This window comes from Lampris incognitus, chromosome 3 (genome assembly GCF_029633865.1).
Source record: "Lampris incognitus isolate fLamInc1 chromosome 3, fLamInc1.hap2, whole genome shotgun sequence".
Lineage (NCBI taxonomy): Eukaryota > Metazoa > Chordata > Actinopteri > Lampriformes > Lampridae > Lampris > Lampris incognitus.
The window spans coordinates 112,219,344-112,239,052 of NC_079213.1; the positions used below are offsets into that span (position 1 = coordinate 112,219,344).

The following is a 19,709-nucleotide window of genomic DNA, read 5'->3' on the forward strand; positions in this document are numbered from 1 at the left end:
GAAAATAACCGGTTACACCACTAACGTTATTAAGCCTGAACTACCCGCTGAAAGCTAGCTAGCGCTGCGGTTAGCATCCGCAACGCTGAGATTCCGTCGCTGCTAACGTTGCTAGCTAAGCTGTTAGCTTGACGCTTAATGGACACAGGTTCACATCCTCAGTCAGTTCAATACACGTTATCCTACTGGTTAGAGAGAAATCTGTCGTTACCTGCGACGGCTCACAACTCGCGTTTTAAGGACGGACTCCACACGTGTCCTCCGTCCTGGTCCTCGGCGATTTAAAACTAAAGCGCTCCTCGTTTGAAGTCAAACTCCCGCGTTTTTAAAATCGGTCCACTGCAATGGTTGGATATCAGGCACGGCTCCAGGCAGGGGCGGATCTACAGGGTGGCAACAGGGGTGGCAGCTGCCACCTCTGGGACACAGTCTTGCCACCCCATTTATAAATCAGATGTGTTTTTAAAGTATATTTTATGTACATGCATGGTGAAGGTCAATGAGACCCGCACCAAACTCATCTCAAACAGAAGTCGCCGATTTAGAATCCCCCCTCCCCCTCACAGGCGCGGATATATGGGGTGGCAAAGGGGGGGGCAGCTGCCACCTCTGGGACACAGTCTTGCCACCCCAGGAAAAAATCTCTAGATCCACCACTGGCTCCAGGATTTCAGTTTTGGGTGGGCCAGGCCAATTATGGATGGGCCTGGAATTCCCTAGGGGGGGGTCCGGGGGCATGGTCCCCCGGAAGAAAATTTTTCAATATTGATCATTTAAATGCATCAATTTGGTGCATTTTGAGACCAAAAATCGAGCTAGATAGAATAACAAATGTAACCACACACAAAAAAACCCTCATAAATCATGCAACATTGACAAAATGAGCCAAAATGTTAAAAACTACTCGGTGCAAAATATATATTGCTTGAGCAGCAGCAGTACCATCTCTCGCCAACGTCGAAAGCCAGTGAGTGACCATTTCGAACTATAATTCTATCACTGACCGACCAATAGAGGGCGCCAACAGGTCTGTGACCAAGCAACCGCAGCCCAATCAAAGGCCCTGTCGCCGGCGTCGAACATCACATCACGTGTCTCATGAACTGGCTTGCGCGTGAACATCAACATATAAAATTATGTTTGTAAAAACTATTTTTAGCACATAATCATGCGATTATTGGCTGATTTCGAATCATTTATGACTTCATGAAAATTTGTAAAAAATAATTTATTTTTTTTTGGGGTAGGAAAATTGTAGGGTGGGCCTGGTGAAAAATGGGCGGGGCCTAGGACCGTCAGGCCCACCCATAACGCCGTGCCTGGTTGGATTAAGCTGCAGAATGTCAGTAAGGAACCTCCCAGCAATTTATGCGCGACACCTTTTACCTTATGGAAGGACTTAATATTTCGAAGACGTGTGGATAACAGATTTTCCACATTTTTTTTCTTATTTTTTACAGTATTGTAGCGAATTCGGGGGTCAGTCCGAGAGACCGTCGCCACAGCCGGGACGCGAACCCGTATCTCCCGCTCCGCAAGCGACAACGTTAACCAGTCAACTAGCACGTTACAGTGCTCTTGGACTTGGGTAGGATGGTTAGAATAGACAGGGAAATAAGGTGAAGGGTGGAAAGTCAGGCCATGTAACTAAGGTCTTGACCCAGATTTGAAATTGAAACCTGAGAACAATTTGGAGTCAAAACATTTGTCAACTGCAATTTTTTTTTTTATTTTCATACTACAAGTATACAAAAATTAGACAGACAAATCCAAAAGTGAAAGTTATTTACAAAAAAAAAATGCTGAAGGAACAGGGGGCTGGACAGGCATGCTGTGCTGGTTTGATGATCAGGAAGGTGTTTGGACGCTCCCATCATGCTGAAGACTCTACAGAGGCTGATGGCTTGGCAGGCTACAGGAGGAAAAACAACACCATGAGACCAATTTGAGGGGGGGAAAAAAGCCATAAACTCTGCAAAAATCAGGGAATTAACAGTGTTGTGTCAAATTCAAATTAGACAGAGGCCAGTCATGGCACCTATGGCTAACTGTCATGCAAGCCCTCACAGGCGTCAACATTCTGTAGACATTTATCCAATATCTAAATAGCAGTAGCTTTGAAAATGTTAGAGCAGAGCTCCAAATGGCAAAATTCACATTTCAGCCCATGTATGACACCAAGACCAAGGAATCAAGGGACAGCATCAGGACTTATTTTGCGATGACTTTTCATTTGGTTACATCTTCGGCTCAAGTGGCCAATTTAAACTGTGGGTTGATTAAACATTAGCCCTCATTCAAAAAGAAAAAAATACAAATAAAAGTTCACTACAGGAAATTACCCAGATGAAAAGAAACTGACTCTGAACTACACAGGAGGCATACATTGAGTAGCCCAAAACATTAAAAGCACTGACAGGTAAGTGAATAACATTGATTAGCTCGTCACAATGGCACCTGTCAAGGAGTGAGATATATTAGGCAGCAAGTGAACAGTCCGTTCTTGAAGTTGATGTGTAGGACGCAAGAAAAATGGGCAAGCGTAAGGGTCTGAGCGACTTTCACAAGGGCCAGGTTGTGATGGCTAGACCACTGGGTCAGAGGGTCTAAAAAACGGCAGGTCACCCGGTATGCAGTGGTCATTACCAACCAAAAGTGGTCCAAAGAAGGACAACCAGTGAACCGACAACAAGGTCATAGGTACCCAAGGGTCACTGATCCATGTTGGGAGCGAAGGCCAGCCTGTCTGGTCCGATCCCACACTAGAGCTACAGTACCTAAAATTGCTGAAAAAGTTAATGCTGGCTATGATAGACAGGTGTCAGAACACAATGCATTGCAGCTTGCCGTGTATGGGGCTGCGTAGCCACAGATCCAAGATTCCATGCTGACCCCCATCTACTGCCGAAAGTGTCTACAATGGGCATGTGAGCGTCAGAACTGGACCATGAAACAATATTAGAAGGTGGCCTGGTCTAATGGAGCTGTTTTCTTTTATATCATGTGGACGGCTGGGTGCATGTGTGCTGTTCACCTGGGGAAGAGATGGCACCAGGATGCACTATGGGAAGACAGCAAGCCGGCGGAGGCATTGTGATGCTTTGGGCAATGTTCTGCTGGGAAACCTTGGGTACTGGCATTCATATGGATGTTACTTTGACACATGTACCACCTACGTAAAGATTGTTGAAGACCAGGTACACCACTTCATGGCAACGGTATTCCCTGATGCCAGCGGCCTCTTTCAGCAGAATAATGCGCTGCATAGTGCACACATTGTTCAGGAATGGTTTGAGGAACGAAAGAAAGAGTTCAAGGTGTTGCCTTGGCCTCCAAATTCCCCAGACCTCAATCCAATCGGGATTGCTGGAAAAACAAGTCCAATCCATGGAGGCCCCACCTTGCAACTTACTGAAATAAAAGTATCTGATGCTAATGTCTTGGTGCCAGATACCCAAGGACACCTTCAGAGGTCTTGTCGAGTCCATGTCTCAAAGGGTCAGAGCCATTTTGGCGGCACAAGGGGCCGCTACGCAATGTTAGGCAGGTGGTTTTAATGTTTTGGCTGATCGGTGTATGAAGTGAAATATTTTCTCACCGTAACTTTGGCCATTCTCATCCCATTCAAAGCAAAGCTTAATTTTATGGAGTTTCCCCCTTACAGACTGCCAGTACAGAAATGTTAAGTCTATCACTCGCCTCCTGTGCCTCATTCTTCTGGACTCCATTGCTGGCACTCGAGTCATCACTCCCATTAACTGTAGCTTCCGGTTTGGCCTGCTTTGCATCAGTGTCCTTTACTGGGCTCTCCTCCTCTGGTTTCCTCTGTGCAGGGATACAGAAACCAGGAGAAAAATGACGGGCTAAATGTTTCTGTACATAACTATGCTATGCAAGTGGCTTTGATTCAACTAACAGTTACAAGGAGGACATAATGTTTGTGTGACCAAATTCAGACGATAAGGGTCAAGTTACCATAAGGTTCAACCTCAACACCACAGTGGAAGCACCCGATTATTAGGAAAAGCTACATTTCAGTAGCCACCACACACCTTAAAAAAGCGAAGCCAAAACCTCCCAATTTAAATAATAAAAAAAAAGACCAAAAAGCAAAGCCAAAACTGCCCAATTTAAAAAAAAAAACATTTGATGGCAAAAAAATACAAAAATATATTTACCCAAAAGCCAAGAAATAACGTTTGTTTTATGGAGAAGGTGCCCAAATTGATCAGTCATTCGTACAATTGACAGATGCTATAGCCCCGATTGCAGGCCAAAAGGACAATGTACTACCCCCCCCCCCAAAAAAAGCACAAACTTATCCAGGAATGTCCCTATTCAATCATTACTTATGGCTCATTGGTAGTTTTTGCCTGCAGAGACCCAGCTTTCTGTCTGCATTTTCTGAATGTTGAGGACGTTTCTGGGCATCAACCTTTTTGCCAATGGTCTATTCGTCAATGGATGCAACCTATAGCACTGATTTTAAGGCCGGGATTCTTTGAAACCATCATTTGTCAGAGTTACAGTTGAAATTATACAGAATTAAAGATAAAGCACCTATTCTTTTTAAATACAGCAAGACAAACACCAAGCAGAGGGGCTTGCACCAAAACAAGTGAAGTTGGGATCAACCTTCCACTGCTGGCAAGTATCAACAGGGATAAAAAGCAACAGAGTTGCGGGCTTCTCATCTTGTTGAATTAAGGAGCCAACTTTCCAAATTGTTTTTAAAAACTACAATGCATCTCAGTGTGCCTTCAAGTGTAGTTGATGGATGGGGTGGGGGGCAGAAAAACCAAACACAAAGACAACAGCGGCAGCAGATATTAGACCTCACCTTTTTCCTGACCAAGTGGGAAATGTCTGAGACCTCTTTTGAAGATGAAGTACCATCAGATGATCTTACTGGGATCTGAAATGGCAGAAGGTTACAGTTGGTATTGGGAGTAAGTTTTATCACTGGGTATGAGTGCCAAGTCTCACCCACAGGGTCATTACCTCACTGACTACAAATGCCGACGATGAAGATCCCCCATTTTCACCAGGGAATGCTGATGAAGTTGATGCCCCACCCTGGAAGAGAATAACCAAAGTGACTAAAAGCCAGAAATGGCCACAGAATCAGAAGGCTGCATTTTGGGCCCCCACCCTTGGATGGCACATTCCCCAAATGATTCTTCTGAAACTGAATTGGCTGGTAAGGACGTAACATTTTAAGACACGGGTGAACACACCATTGTCTGTTGGATGGCTTGAGAGGCAGTGCTGGCCGTTCTCTGACTCTCCTTGGCATCTTCCACCTTTTCAGTGATGTCAGGCAAGAGCTGCTTCAACTCCTCCATCTCCTCCCTCTCCTTTGCAACCCCATCAGCTCCTTCAGCTGCTTCTATCACCTCTTGCAGAATGGCTAAACAAGAAATTTGTTGGAAAAAGAATTCAACATCTACACTTAAAAATTTGAAGCAGGAATTGGCTTAACAAAAATAGAAATGCGATGGTAGTTTGTATGTTGATAACCTTCACCAAGGCAAATGTTAAAAAGCGTCATTAAAACAAAAATATGCTTTCGTTTAACCCCCATTCTTCTCATTCAGTTTACAACTACACTTGAGGGAATTAGAAGTCATAGTGGATCAGTCCCTAGAAAACCTGAAATCTCAACGTCATCATACCGAGGCGGTTTTCGATGACCTTTATGGAGCTGCTGTAGTGCTGTATGGCTTGACTGTACTGGTCCATGTAGCACAAGACAGTTGCGACATGATAATGGCTCTCGGCCAGCAGGCGACTGTGGGGAGGGAGATGCTTAAGCTGCAGGGCGAGACACTCCTGGAAATCCTCCAGTGCCTGAGGGTAATTACCTGAGAAGTACAAATATCTGGTCAGATTATACAAAGTTCACACTTTCCACAGTGGTTTTCAAGGACTTCTAGCTTAATTTCCTTTAGAGTTGCGACAGAAAAAGTGCATTAACACGATTACAAGTCATTTTGTTTTTGTCTGAAGCCACCGATTGTTGAAACTGCAACTGTCCAGAATCCTTCAGTTAGGCTAACATTAACTCGTATGAGGCTGTCATGAGTTCGATCCAGTCCTTATAACAAGGTCTGCTTGTATTTTTCCAGTTCCTTAGTATAGTCCTGGCTGCATTAAGAAAGCCTGCAAGGGCTAACCCAAACTGTGCCTTTGTAAGTCCAGCTGGTAGAACAGATTTGTCTCTAAGAAGGCAAAAACGTGGCGAGCTTGGCAAGTGTCTTGATGCATGCTCAACAATCCAGGTAAGAAAACCAAAGAAGGTTGAATCAGTTCATCTGGACACGTTTATTGACAGATATGTTCCATCAGTGAAATGTCTGTCAAACGTATCCAGATGAACTGATTCTTTTGACAAGCTTGGCAAGGGCTGATCCAACCACTCCTCAGTTGCCCCAACCACTCGGGTCCAGAAGGGGGAAACCAGAGGACAGTCCCACATGAGGCGTAGAAAAGTACCCATAAAACTGTTACATTTGCCGCACTCATTGCTTTGAATTAGACCAAGCTTTTGAAGTCTGACTGGAGTCCAGTAACATCTATGAATTATTTTATAATGTATAAATTTGCTCTTACTATCCCTTACTCGTCAACACGTTGTGGACAATATTCTCCCGGACCTCTTGTTCAAGCTCAATGTACAGGTCCCTTTGCTATATTATCCCCAGACCCTCACTTTTACCATACAAAGCATTTGCTGCCATTTTGTGAATTGCAGAGGATGATGATATTTGGAAGCTTTAAAAACCTTTGCAATACACTTTGTTTTCTTCCCTATCTCAATTGCAGGATTCTCCCATAAGGATGAGTAACCTTGTATATATTAGGACAGGCCAAAAATTTTATGGACTTAGTTCCAAACCTCCCGTGAGTGCTTAAGTAATGGATTAATATCCCCATCAGGAGGAGACTGATGTTTTTTTTAAAAAAAATATATACACACACACACACACACATATTTGTTTGGGGTCAGGGGGGAAGAGCGTGAGCCTCCCACGTGCTACATCCGCCTGGCGAAATGCCCCACTGTTAGGGGAAAACAAGCAGCTGGCGACTCCACACGTATCGGAGTCCTCCCCGGATCGGCAGAGGGGGTGGAGCAGCGACCGGGACAGCTTGGAAAATAAGGTAATTGGCCAAGTACAATTGGGGAGGAAAAAAAAAAAAAAGGGGGGGGGGGTGGGGGACTTTGAAAATACCATCATTTTAACTATTTATTTTCCACCACAGAGATAAAGTCAACATTTTCCACTTGGCAAAGCAAGTCTTAATATTTTGGAGAACTGGATTTATATTAATTTGACCAATCTCCTGAAGTCTGTAGTTAATATTAAGCTGAAATGTTTCATCCCCGATGATAGCCATCTAAATGGAAATACTCCAATGTCAGCAGGGGGGGCAACCCAAGGAGTCTGGCATTACCTCTGATTTTTGCCAGTTGATTTTGTAGCCCGAAATCTCAGAAAAACGCTCAACATTGTCCATGACACCTGGAATAGAGGAAGCTGGGTTTGATAGTAGCAACAAAATGTCATCCGCTTACAAAAACAGTTTCTGCTCCCTCCCTCCTGCCAGCACTGCCTTAATTCTCAAATCATATCTGATTGACACTGCTAGTGGTTCCACAGACAGAGTAAAGAGCAGCAGGGAAAGAGGATCCTGGTCCCGCATCCCAGATTAAAGAAGGGAGATGTAATGCCATTTGTAAGAACTGCTGCCCGTGGTGCTGAATATAGTACCTTAACCCATTTAATAAATCCTGCCCCAAAGCCAAAAGCCTGCAAAGTATATGTCAGATATCCCCATCCCACCCTATCAAATGCTTTCATGGCATCAAGTGAGAAAGCAGCAACTGGAACATCTTTACGATTTAACCACATAAAATGGAGTAGGCATCTAAAGTTGTCGGCCGATGACCTACCTTTAATAAAACCGACCTGGTCATCATTAATAACATGTGGTAGAACTTTCTCAAATTTCATTGCGAATACCTTAGTCAACATCTTGCATTCTATGTTTTCCAGACTAATTTTCCAAAAGCTACTTGGCTCATAGGGGTTCTTGTTCAGCAGTAGCGATTACTGCGCCATTAAATGTTGGTGGCAGCTGTCCCTCTGCCATCGCTTCTGTATAAACTTCAGTCAGAATAGGTGCTACTACGTCAATGTTCTTCCAATAATATTCGGCTGGAAAGTCATCCAAACCTGGTGATTTACAGGACTTCATTAATATATATATATATATATATATATATATATATATATATATATATATACACTACCGTTCAAAAGTTTGGGATCACCCAAACAATTTTGTGTTTTCCATGAAAAGTCACACTTATTCACCACCATATGTTGTGAAATGAATAGAAAATAGAGTCAAGACATTGACAAGGTTAGAAATAATGATTTGTATTTGAAATAAGATTTTTTTTACATCAAACTTTGCTTTCGTCAAAGAATCCTCCATTTGCAGCAATTACAGCATTGCAGACCTTTGGCATTCTAGCTGTTAATTTGTTGAGGTAATCTGGAGAAATTGCACCCCACGCTTCCAGAAGCAGCTCCCACAAGTTGGATTGGTTGGATGGGCACTTCTTTGAGCAGATTGAGTTTCTGGAGCATCACATTTGTGGGGTCAATTAAACGCTCAAAATGGCCAGAAAAAGAGAACTTTCATCTGAAACTCGACAGTCTATTCTTGTTCTTAGAAATGAAGGCTATTCCATGCGAGAAATTGCTAAGAAATTGAAGATTTCCTACACCGGTGTGTACTACTCCCTTCAGAGGACAGCACAAACAGGCTCTAACTAGAGTAGAAAAAGAAGTGGGAGGCCGCGTTGCACAACTGAGCAAGAAGATAAGTACATTAGAGTCTCTAGTTTGAGAAACAGACGCCTCACAGGTCCCCAACTGGCATCTTCATTAAATAGTACCTGTTAGAGCCTGTTTGTGCTGTCCTCTGAAGGGAGTAGTACACACCGGTGTAGGAAATCTTCAGTTTCTTAGCAATTTCTCGCATGGAATAGCCTTCATTTCTAAGAACAAGAATAGACTGTCGAGTTTCAGATGAAAGTTCTCTTTTTCTGGCCATTTTGAGCGTTTAATTGACCCCACAAATGTGATGCTCCAGAAACTCAATCTGCTCAAAGAAGTGCCCATCCAACCAATCCAACTTGTGGGAGCTGCTTCTGGAAGCGTGGGGTGCAATTTCTCCAGATTACCTCAACAAATTAACAGCTAGAATGCCAAAGGTCTGCAATGCTGTAATTGCTGCAAATGGAGGATTCTTTGACGAAAGCAAAGTTTGATGTAAAAAAATCTTATTTCAAATACAAATCATTATTTCTAACCTTGTCAATGTCTTGACTCTATTTTCTATTCATTTCACAACATATGGTGGTGAATAAGTGTGACTTTTCATGGAAAACACAAAATTGTTTGGGTGATCCCAAACTTTTGAACGGTAGTGTATATATATATATATATATATATAAGCCTCCCCAACTTCAGACTTATCTACAGGCGCATCCACTTGGGCTGGGGACACTGTAGGAAGACCTATTTTTTGAGGGGGAGGGGGGGGCTGATATTTGCCTCCATCTACAGATGCCTCTGACTTATACAAATCCTCATAAAAGCTTTTTAAGACCTTGATTTCCATATCTGTTAAAACGTCACCCTTATCGTTAATCGCTGGAATTAAAAAGCTGGCATCTCCGTTTCAGTTGTCTTGCCAAAAATCTCCACTTTCGTAGAAGTTTTGTTTTTGATCTAAAAAGAGCATGTTCGGCCCTCTTATTGTATACCTCATTTAGCTAATAATTCAGGTCAAAAATTTTTTTTTAACCAGTTGTCATTGTAAAGTTGTGATAGCCAATTTTCAGTGTTTTTAATCTGAGATTCAAGCTCTTTAATTCTCGTGTTAGTCAGTTTTTTCAGAGAACTAGTGTGTGAAATTATCCTGCCCCTTATGTACGCCTTTGAAGCGTCACAGATCATCCCCAGTCTCTCTGTTGAGCCAATATTATGATCAAAAGGCTGGTTTCCAAAACCGTCTTAATTGTGGGTTCCAGAAGCAGCGATGCATTTAGTCTCCACCTATTTACCCTATTTCCACTCGACTTAATCACTATGCTTAACTCTACTATAGTATGATCAGACAAAGCTATCACCCCAATCTTACAATCCACCACTTCCTAGTCTTCTCTAGAGACCAGGAAAGTCTATCCTTGAGCATGATTTATGCATATGTGAAAAGGTATATGCTTTCTCGGGGATTGACCAACCTCCATATGTCTGCCAGAACAAGGTCTTTGATCATCATCTGTATAGCTAATCTATCCCTTGGCACAAATTTATGATATGTTGTTGTCTAACTGGGCATCTTGTCCCCGATTGAATTCCCCAGCAATTAACATTTGGCCCTCCCAATTTCTCCCATTGTCTTGATACCTATATGAACAAAATTACTGTCCTGTTTGGAGCATACACATTACATATTCTAACTTTTACTCCATCAATGGTGGCTTGTACATCATCCTGCCCTCGTCATCGTTTTTTGATTAGTACAACTAAATTCAGTTTCTTATGCAGTAATATTGGCACCCCATTCTTTTTACTAGAAAATGAGTTGTGAAACACCTGCCCAACCCAGTCACGCTTAAGTTTGTCTGCTTCTTTGCCCTCCATGTGTGTCTCCTGAATCAGGGTTTTCTGCTTTGTTAGATTTCAAATAACTCAACCGCTTTTTTTTTTTTACAGGATTCTGGGATTTGTTAATATCCTTGTAATCAACTTTATATATTTAGCCATTAGGCTAGCTAGTATTTAATCGAGTGTGCCCGCATGAGAGGAGAGCACCAACCCCTTCGATCCATCACATAAAACTGCCCTATACAAACCATAGCGAACAATAAGAACACTAAAAATAAAACTAAATCCCCTCCCCCAATTCCCTCAACCTTCCCTATTTCCAAAGGATATCCACACCCGCACATGGTTCATGAGGCGCAACAACTGGAAATCCCTCCTGACCCCACCCCCCCATCTTAGATACACTTCACTTTCATGTCGTAAGTACTACCGAACATCTCACTCAAACGTATACCTAGGAGGGAATCCTCATTTTAACAACATATTGCTTATTAACCAGCTCAAAGTTGCTGTTCTTGTAGAAATACTAAAGAGAAAAATAATAACTCTGTATAAATACCTAGGCTACAGGACATACTCACAACCACTGACATCGCACTAACTCGGTCGTGTCTAGACCGTCCTGCATGCTCAATTACACACACATACCTCAACAGTGAAATTAGTGTTCCAGTCCAAAATTCAATATCTATTCCATTCTTGACCTCTAGATCATGTTTGTGTCCCTTCCGTGGGCCCGAAGTAGAAGAAAATTGCTCATCAACTGCTGATGTGGTCTTCCTTGCCTTCCATTCTAGCTTTGACCAGAGCCAGCCTCCGTTAACTCACACTCCAGTTCAGACAGCAGCTCCATTACCTTTCAAGGATCCTCAAAGCGCACCTCTTCCCCCTTCCATATAAAGCAGAGCACAGCCAGGTAGGCCAATGTGAAGCGAACATCAAAATTGTGCAACTTCTTTCTGACCTCAGTGAACTGCCTCCTCCTCTCTGCAACATCCTTCATCATGTCAGGGAACAGGGATAGTTTAGAGCTTTCCCAATGGACCCCCTTCACCCCCACTGGAGCCAAGACGCGTTTCTTTTCCAGAATATCAAAATCTTGAGCATATATCAAGACTTTTCCAGAAAACCATGAAAGTGCATGAAGACCGGAGGAGGCGGAGCACCTTCTGCTGACATTTTGCTCAAAGATTGGTATACCATCTGCAGCTCTGAATTGGCTAGATCCACTCAGAGCCTGGGAGAAAACTACCTCACACATTCCCGAAGCTTGACCTTATTTACAGATTTTTCTTTCAGTCCAGAGAGGTGTACATTGAGGCGCCTCTCTCCATTAGCCAGATCAGTCGTAGATTCTCAAAGTTCTGAACACTCTTTAGAATTTATCTTGGCCAACTTCTTCAGGCATCCGTTCTCATCTTCCAATTCAGAGATCCTAGGCTCAGCCTTGTCGAGTCGTTGATAAATGGCTACCACATCAGTTTTCATTTTACCCTGAGTGGTCTTGACACTGGTCACATCCGATTGCAGGGTACACTAAATCGAGCCATTTCCTCCATCGCCCTCTGCAGTGTGGCCTGCAATTCAACAAACCCGGGTGGTGCCATAGCTAGTGCTGGTCACGGCTCCTTTTCAGTAGGCCTGAACGGAGTTCCACTTGCCATGCTAGCATCGCCGCTCGTTTCTGAGTTAGTACTCGCCATTGTCATGCTGAAAATCAGCTAATATGCATTCACACGGAGTAGTATTCACACATATATTACCGATACTTTAATATTGCGGAGTTGACTGAAGCATAATTATGAATAAATTCTGGGGTTCATGCGGAGCAACACTGTTAGACGTCCATCTTGTTCAGTGGTCCCACGTGACTCCCTCGTTTGTCTGAAAAACTTACCCCCCCCACCCACACTTCTCCCTGGGCCCGGAATTTGCATTTTCAAGTTTACTGACTTTTCATGACCGTATGAATTCTGCATAGAGGAAACCATAAAATTCTTGAAATTGAACCGGTTTTAAGCAAAGGGTGCAAAAGATTTGCAAAACAAAGAGCTATCCTCGTATAATACCAAAGCTGGTATCTTGGTGTAGGCAGTTGGAGAGTAAGACCCATTTGTCACACTGTGACAAGTAGACAAACTCAGAAGCAGCGACATCGCTCTTCAAAGCGAACTGCTTAAAGTTCCATTACTATCCCTGTATAAAACTAACTTGGAAATCATGGAATTAGTCTACTGTGTAAAAGGCTTTTAATAATAAAAAAAAAAGATTAAAAAAAAAGATTAAAAAAATAACCTACCTGATTCAGCACCAACTTCTCCAAGTTTCAGATGGGCCTGTGCTGCCATCAGCTGATCCTCTTTGTTCTCCTTTCTGTGTGGACAGAATCAGTACAAGCAACTAAATTTGTAACCCAAAAACAATTTAGGAAAATGTCTGAAATGGAACTAAAGATGTGTTGGGCAACCCTTCCAGAGTAGAAGTTGGTGCTTACATAACTTTATAGAAAATGAACAGCAATCTGCGATAGCTACCCACATCAATTTTTACTGTGGTGTGCTACCTCGCCATGAACGGAATCAAGTTAACATGACATGCCCAGAAGTCTGTAATTTCAGCAAACAGCTGGACAAGCACAGGAAAGCACTACAACCCTTCCATTTACCTTTTGAAGATGACTTTAGCCACCTCCAGCATCTCCCAAGCCAACTGCAAGTTCTCAACTTCCTCTTCTTCCTAACAGGAAGCAGAAACTACAATGCAATCAAAAAAAAAACAAAAAAAAAAAAAACCAAAAAAAAAAACCCCATCACTCTGGTAACAGACCTTGTCCTCTGCATTTCCTTCTCCATCCTCATCCTCCTCCTCGTCGTCATCATCATCATCATCGTCATCTGAAGAAGCAATTAAAGAATTAGAGGGCAGTCAACTAAAAACCATTGCGTTAAGGTATCAAAAGAGCAGAAACTGTCAAGAAGCATATAGTCAAATGAACAAGTGTTTTCCCCAACATTAACGTCATTTCAGTTCTAGTGTGTTGCTTTTCACCATTACTTGTGGGGGGAAAAAAAAAATCCCCAATTACTCCCCACTAAAACAACGTGCTGCAGCAAAACAATCTTCTACCCTCTCCCTCCTCATTCTCCGCCTCAGACCCAGCATCGTCTCCGTTTGGTTCTTCACAACTCTCCACCTTTTTCTGGTTATCCTCCTTTCCAGGAAGTGTAATGGCACCACTCTCCACATCAGTCAAAGGGAAAACCATGTTGTCTACAGCCCAATTCACTGTTGGCTCCACAAATGAACCCGCTTCTCCCACAGTTCCATGTGAAACCTCACTCTTCACCGATGGCTTTGCAACACTTGGTTTAATCTCTGTGAAAGGCTCCTCATCCTTTTACTCCATTTTGGAGCTCAGCACTTGGGCCTTTTCCTGTTCAGCCATCACCCCGTAAACCTGCTTTCGTAGCTCAGCTTTGGTTTTCTTTTTTGAAATCATTGTAAACATTAATAAGAATTAGCCTTTTTGCATTCCATATCGTTTCCCAAAACATTTCAAATTTGTCCATACTACATATGGAAACTTAGCCCCAATATATTAAAAACGCTGTGCTCCATTCTTCTGACTGAGTAGGCAAACAAAAACTATTCCAAGTGGCTTTTAATATACATTCCTAACCAAGCAAGAGCAACATTAAGGCTACAAGGCAAAACATTTTCCTAAGATACTGACCATCAAGGTTGTCAGCACTCTCAGTGTTGGAGTTGATGGGTTTCTTTTCTTCAGTCTCTGCAGGAACTCCCTCCAGGGCATTGCCAAAGACAGTGTTCTCCATCCTTATAGGAGAAACAAGCAATCAGGACATCAAACAGACGAGCACAAAAAAAGACCAAAAAAAAACACAGGTTCTAAAAAACACGAGTATACATTAAGTGTTCGTATTATAGAAACTAAATGTAGGCAAGTGGTACATTTGTGGGAATTAAAATACAAAAAAATAACACCACTGGGCTTAGTCCTCTTCATTGTACAGATTTATTGAAAAACTAGTTAAATTCTTCTCAACAGCCATCTGTGTGCAATTGTCTACAACTCTTCTACATCACATTTGTTGACTTACCTGGCCAAGATTCACACCTGTGCCAAACCCCTTGTAAATATGAACACATGGCAACTATACTGACCTTTGTACACAGATTTGACTGCATCAATACATGCCATGCTTTTTTAAAATATACTTTAATGATCCTCGTAGGGAAATTACACTGCATTTAACCCATCCTAGCTGTGTAGCTAGGAGCAGTGGGCAGCCGCTGTGCAGCACCCGGGGACCAACTCCAGTTCGTCTTGCCGCGCCTCGGTCAGGGGCACAGACAGGAGTATTAACCCTAACGTGCATTTTGATGGTGGAGGAAACTGCAACACCTGGAGAAAATCCACTGCAGACACAGGGAGAACATGCAAACTCCACACAGAAGACGACCTGGGATGACCCCCAAGGTTGGACAACCCCAGGGTTCGAACCCAGGAAACTTCTTGCTGTGAGGCGACAGCACTAACCACTGCGCCACCGTGCTGCCAGGGAAATAAATAAATAAATAGACCAAGACTTCAAAAAGGCCCATCCTTTACACCAGCTCACAGCAGTTACAGAACCAAATTTATATCTCAATAGTCATATTTCTTAGTATACTGAAATTTAACCACTTTAAGTAAAATCCCAGGATATTAAATTGGTTTTAAAAATAGCAGGAAAATAAAGTTCAAGTTGCCCATAACACAATTTGAACATGTTAAGAAAAAACTAACTGAAAACACAAGATGCATTCATAAAGTAGTTGGGCTAAGTTTAATAGTGATTTTCACCGAAGGGAGTTTTAGCCAAATCCTCTTTCCACTAGAGCCATTAGGAATTCCGCATTTTGCATAAAGACACTTAGCAGAGCATTTCAAGTTTATAGAGATGGTATCCTTACTTATTAGACCCCCCCCCCCAAACAGACACACAGATTTTCCAAATGTCATTATACAAAGCTGCTGATAAAGATTGCTATTTAATATGGCCATGTATTCACGACAGCAAACACGTAAGAGAATAAGTGTAGTTAACCCACCTAGCAAGTTCCAGCAGGGACTTTCCACACAGGAAGAAGGCCTCTCCACACTCACCTGCAGTGTCCCCATATTTCGCAGCCCTGCAGGATTTGGACATTAAAGAACAACGACAACAACTACAGAGCTGAATGGAGATGTCACCATTTCTTTTAGGGGGGGGGGGTGAACAGTCCTACAGACCAACTAAAAACGCAAATTGGCCAATTTAAAGCAACAGATAAAAGACACTGCTGGAGGTCTGACGAACACGAGCGAAGGGAAAATACTGCACGTTGCACAAACTGCAAAAGAGACTTCCCAAGACAACAGCAGGTCTGCAGTGGTGGAACAGCCAGTTAATGTGGATGTTTTAATCAATATGCTAATGTTTAGAAGGAAAATGAAAGTTGCTGTGAATGGCTGCACACAAAGGCTGCACACAAAAGGTCAAACTCAGGAAATTGACGCGTCGTTCATACTTACAGCATTTCACACGCCTCCTGGAAGACACTGACAGCAGAAACAACATCCCCCATCACCAGGTGCCTGTTCCCCGTGCCAAGGAGTTTCTTTGCCTCCTCCATAACGTCAACAGAGCTGCGCGGGGAGGAGGAAGAGGAGGAGGAGGAGGAGGGGGGTTTGTAATTTACAGTCGACCGAGCATACAGAAAATAAGTTTGACCGCCCGGATGAAGTTTGCCCCCCATCCCGTTCAGCACCAAGCAGCAACCCGCTGCTCCACTCACCCGTCTGCAGCGGCGGCGGCGGCGGCGGACGAGCAGGGCTTCTCCTCCACGCTGTCAATGAAAGCAGAACCCAATCTTGACACCCAACACATCACACTTGACAACGTTAAGAAGCGGGACGGGGGTACAAACGCCAAGAATAGCCTTTGATTCTCAATTCCATTTGACCTTTCAACTCTACCGCTTACAAGTCGTTAGAGAGCTGTGGAGTTAGCAGCTAGCTTACCTTCACGCCGCTATGCCGAATTGGGGGGGGGGGGTGTTTGGCGGCTAGCAGCGTTAGCATTCATCGCGAACACGGGGGGAACCGGCCACTTCGGTGACCCGGAGCTTTCACACGCCGATACTAACAGCGCACCGACCGGTGTGACCGGCTTTCCCCGCAACGTGGACCCGACACACGCCAGCGCATCGGGCTCAGCTAGAGTCCGGACCGAGCTAGGTACGGACGCTAGCTGAGTTAGCTGCGCTAGCACCGCTCAGCTAGCGTCCGGACCGACGCTGGCTGGGTTAGCGCCGCTTGCAAGCGCAGCTAGCGTCCGGACCGAGCTAGCTAGCTCAGCTAGCTGCGCTGCGTCCGGACTGCGCGGTATCGATTCACGATAAGCGTCTCACCTGGCAGAGTTCGAGGCGGCGGCGGTCTCGGTCTCCTCCGGCATTTTGGGGTCTGATCGAGGAAGACGGCCGAGCTGATGGAGGAGGGTGGTGGTGGTGGTGGTGGTGGTGGTAGGGGGGTGTGGTGGACAACGCGTGAGGGTGGACTAGTGAAACAAAAACAAGTCCCGCTTTTTCCGCCACTCAGCTTTGTTGGCGCGCTTAAATAGAGAAAAGGACGCGCGCCATTTCCGCCTAGCTCGGACCGCGGGAGAATGAAACTCAAAGGGGGCGGGTCGGACGTGACGTCTTGCGCGCCTCAGCGTGCCCCCGGCGAGACGTTATTTAAATGGCTGACAGAAGCGAGGGGGGGGGGTGTATTTATATATAGAAACTACGTGTGACATTATCAGTGTCACAATAGATGTGGGTGGGTGGGTGGGGGTAGGGGGAAAAGGTCATGTGTAATTAATAAAATATAAAGCCAAATATTTCACAACTTGTCTACAGCCTCGTTGGCGCAGTAGGCAGCGCGTCAGTCTCATAATCTGAAGGTCGTGAGTTCGAGCCTCACACGGGGCACTGATTTTTTCCTTCACATTTTGACCAGTTTATAATCTCCGCCAATGTAGACTGTCTTAAAATAGCATAGGTGTAAATGACAGCCATCCATCATCCAGACCGCTTATCGTGCTGTCAGGATCGCACACACACACACACACACACACACACACACACACACACACACACACACACACACACACACACACACTCACTCACTCACTCACTCTACTCTACTCTTAGGGACCGATGTGTCTTTGGACTGTGGGGGAACCCGCAGGAAACCCACAACTTTAAACTAAAAGCTAACTCTTCTCTGCCCCCCAGTGGGCCCAATTACATCCCAAATTATCAGTTAATACCAACGACAAATCCAGGATCTTTTTTTTGTTTTGTCATGAGAGGCAGGCCCATGTATATTTTTGTTATTTATTTTACTTGACTCACACACTCACTCACTCACTCACTCACTCACACACACACACACACACACACACACACACACACACACACACACACACACACACACACATCTACTCCTATATTTTCGTAATGTGTGTGTGTGTGGTGTTAGTGTGTGTGTGTGTGTGTGGTGTGCGTGTGGTGTTAGTGTGTGTGTGTGTGTGTGTGTGTGTGTGGTGTTAGTGTAGATAGCAGGACCGAAAACTAAAGCATTTATGATCCTAATTCTTTTTGGAGGTGGTAGGTATTGTCTCAGAGAGTAAGGGAAAAATCCCAGAAAATTAAAATTATGCATAATTATGCACAAATATGCAAAATGTGCATTTTTCTAAAAATGGCTAAAAACCACGTTTCTCGGCATTTTTGATTTTTTCACCTATATAAAAAAAATTTCTGGGACTTAGAAATGCTTTGGCATTATGCAAAATAAATGCATTTTTGCAAAAATGCACTTATGATCCTAATTTTTTTTTTGGAGGTGGTAGGTATTGTTCCAGAGAGGACCAGAATAATAGCAGAAAATTAAAATAATTATGCAAATATGCATTTTCTAAATATGGCTAAAATCCACTTTTCTCTGCATTTCAGATGATTCTGAGCACTTGGGGGGAGGGAGTTGGAGTGGGGGGGGGGTTTAGGGGCAGGGGGGAAGGCGGTTAGCTGGCAGGATGAAGAGGAGCAGGGAAATTTAGACGGGTGGAGAAACAAACCGCTACATTGTAGCGGGATTCTTCTAGCAGTCGATATAAAATCGAGAAAATAAGGAACGCTTCACGAATTTGCGTGTCATCCTTGCGCAGGGGCCATGCTAATCTTCTCTGTATCGTTCCAATTTTAGTATATGTATTGCCGAAGCAATACGACAGACCATAGCGTCTGGCGGCTATATATACACCGCCGTTGCCAAGAGAATCTCCGTAACGGTGTAAATTTTTTTAAAAGCACTTTGAAAACATGACAGTCAATGCAAAGTGCAGCAAATAGGATGTTGATGGGTATAGAATGTTTGAAATGATTCTAAACGTATTTGTTTTAACACTTTTTTCGCGAGAAAAAGCCGTGAAGCACTCTGGGAGTTGTTGCGTCAGTCAGCCGGGATTGGTGCGTGGCGGCGGGGCGACACGGCGATTGGATAAACTCGTTCCCACGAGGAACAAGAAGGTAGACCGTGTAGAATCTCACGCCACGGAGCATTAATAATAATAATAATAATAATAATAATAATAATAATAATTACGTGGAACAAGGCAGCTCATGTAGGACCTCACGCAGCGGTACCCAGCAGCAAGGACAGCGTATTGGTCGACGTGACGCTACCAAGAATGACCGGAAGTGCGACCGGAAATTAGCGCCTCGAATCCCCGTTCCGTCATCAATCGTTACGATCGTAATCTGACTACCTTCCTCCCCCCACCACAAACTTTATTGATAAATTGCAAAATTAAACAACATCCATCAACACCGGTCTATACAGACATATATGCCAGCAAATAAAATATAAGATGAAAGAAAAAGCAATTAGCAGAATAGATAAACGTGAAACTCTGATATAATAATGAA

General features: G+C 43.7%; 1 protein-coding gene and 2 non-coding genes across 4 annotated transcripts; 1 reads left to right on the forward strand and 2 right to left on the reverse strand.

Annotated features, from left to right (window-relative positions):
- Window positions 1–1,714: 1,714 nt before the first annotated feature.
- Window positions 1,715–17,244, reverse strand: nasp (nuclear autoantigenic sperm protein (histone-binding)). 2 transcript variants are annotated; one of them, XM_056276607.1, is made up of 14 exons: window positions 17,148–17,244; window positions 16,533–16,583; window positions 16,270–16,383; window positions 15,807–15,887; window positions 14,425–14,528; window positions 13,518–13,585; window positions 13,357–13,427; window positions 12,991–13,064; window positions 5,676–5,864; window positions 5,238–5,410; window positions 5,002–5,076; window positions 4,841–4,915; window positions 3,700–3,825; window positions 1,715–1,912 (listed from the first exon to the last, which is right to left on the reverse strand). In XM_056276607.1, exons 1-14 carry the CDS (start codon window positions 17,189–17,191, stop codon window positions 1,874–1,876), a joined length of 1,284 nt encoding a protein of 427 aa, XP_056132582.1. In that variant the 5' UTR covers window positions 17,192–17,244; the 3' UTR covers window positions 1,715–1,873. The 2 variants fall into 2 exon arrangements, with proteins under 2 accessions (XP_056132582.1, XP_056132581.1); XM_056276606.1 differs by having other exon boundaries at window positions 16,270–16,583; window positions 17,148–17,234.
- A 391-nt stretch (window positions 17,245–17,635) lies between these two features.
- On the forward strand, window positions 17,636–17,708 carry trnam-cau (transfer RNA methionine (anticodon CAU)). Its single transcript has one exon. It is a non-coding gene; the product is annotated as a tRNA-Met (tRNA).
- Window positions 17,709–18,904: 1,196 nt separating this feature from the next.
- LOC130110929 (U6 spliceosomal RNA) lies at window positions 18,905–19,010 on the reverse strand. The gene has a single exon (XR_008810115.1). It is a non-coding gene; the product is annotated as a U6 spliceosomal RNA (small nuclear RNA).
- Window positions 19,011–19,709: the final 699 nt, after the last annotated feature.

Coding starts and splice junctions, on each gene's coding strand:
- nasp (XM_056276606.1), bottom strand. CDS start 16,493: ATGGGGGGCAAACTTCATCCGGGCGGTCAAACTTATTTTCTGTATGCT. Junction 13,065..13,356: donor GCTAAAGTCATCTTCAAAAG/GTAAATGGAAGG, acceptor CTGTCCACACAG/AAAGGAGAACAAAGAGGATC. Junction 5,077..5,237: donor AAGCCATCCAACAGACAATG/GTGTGTTCACCC, acceptor ATTCTCTTCCAG/GGTGGGGCATCAACTTCATC.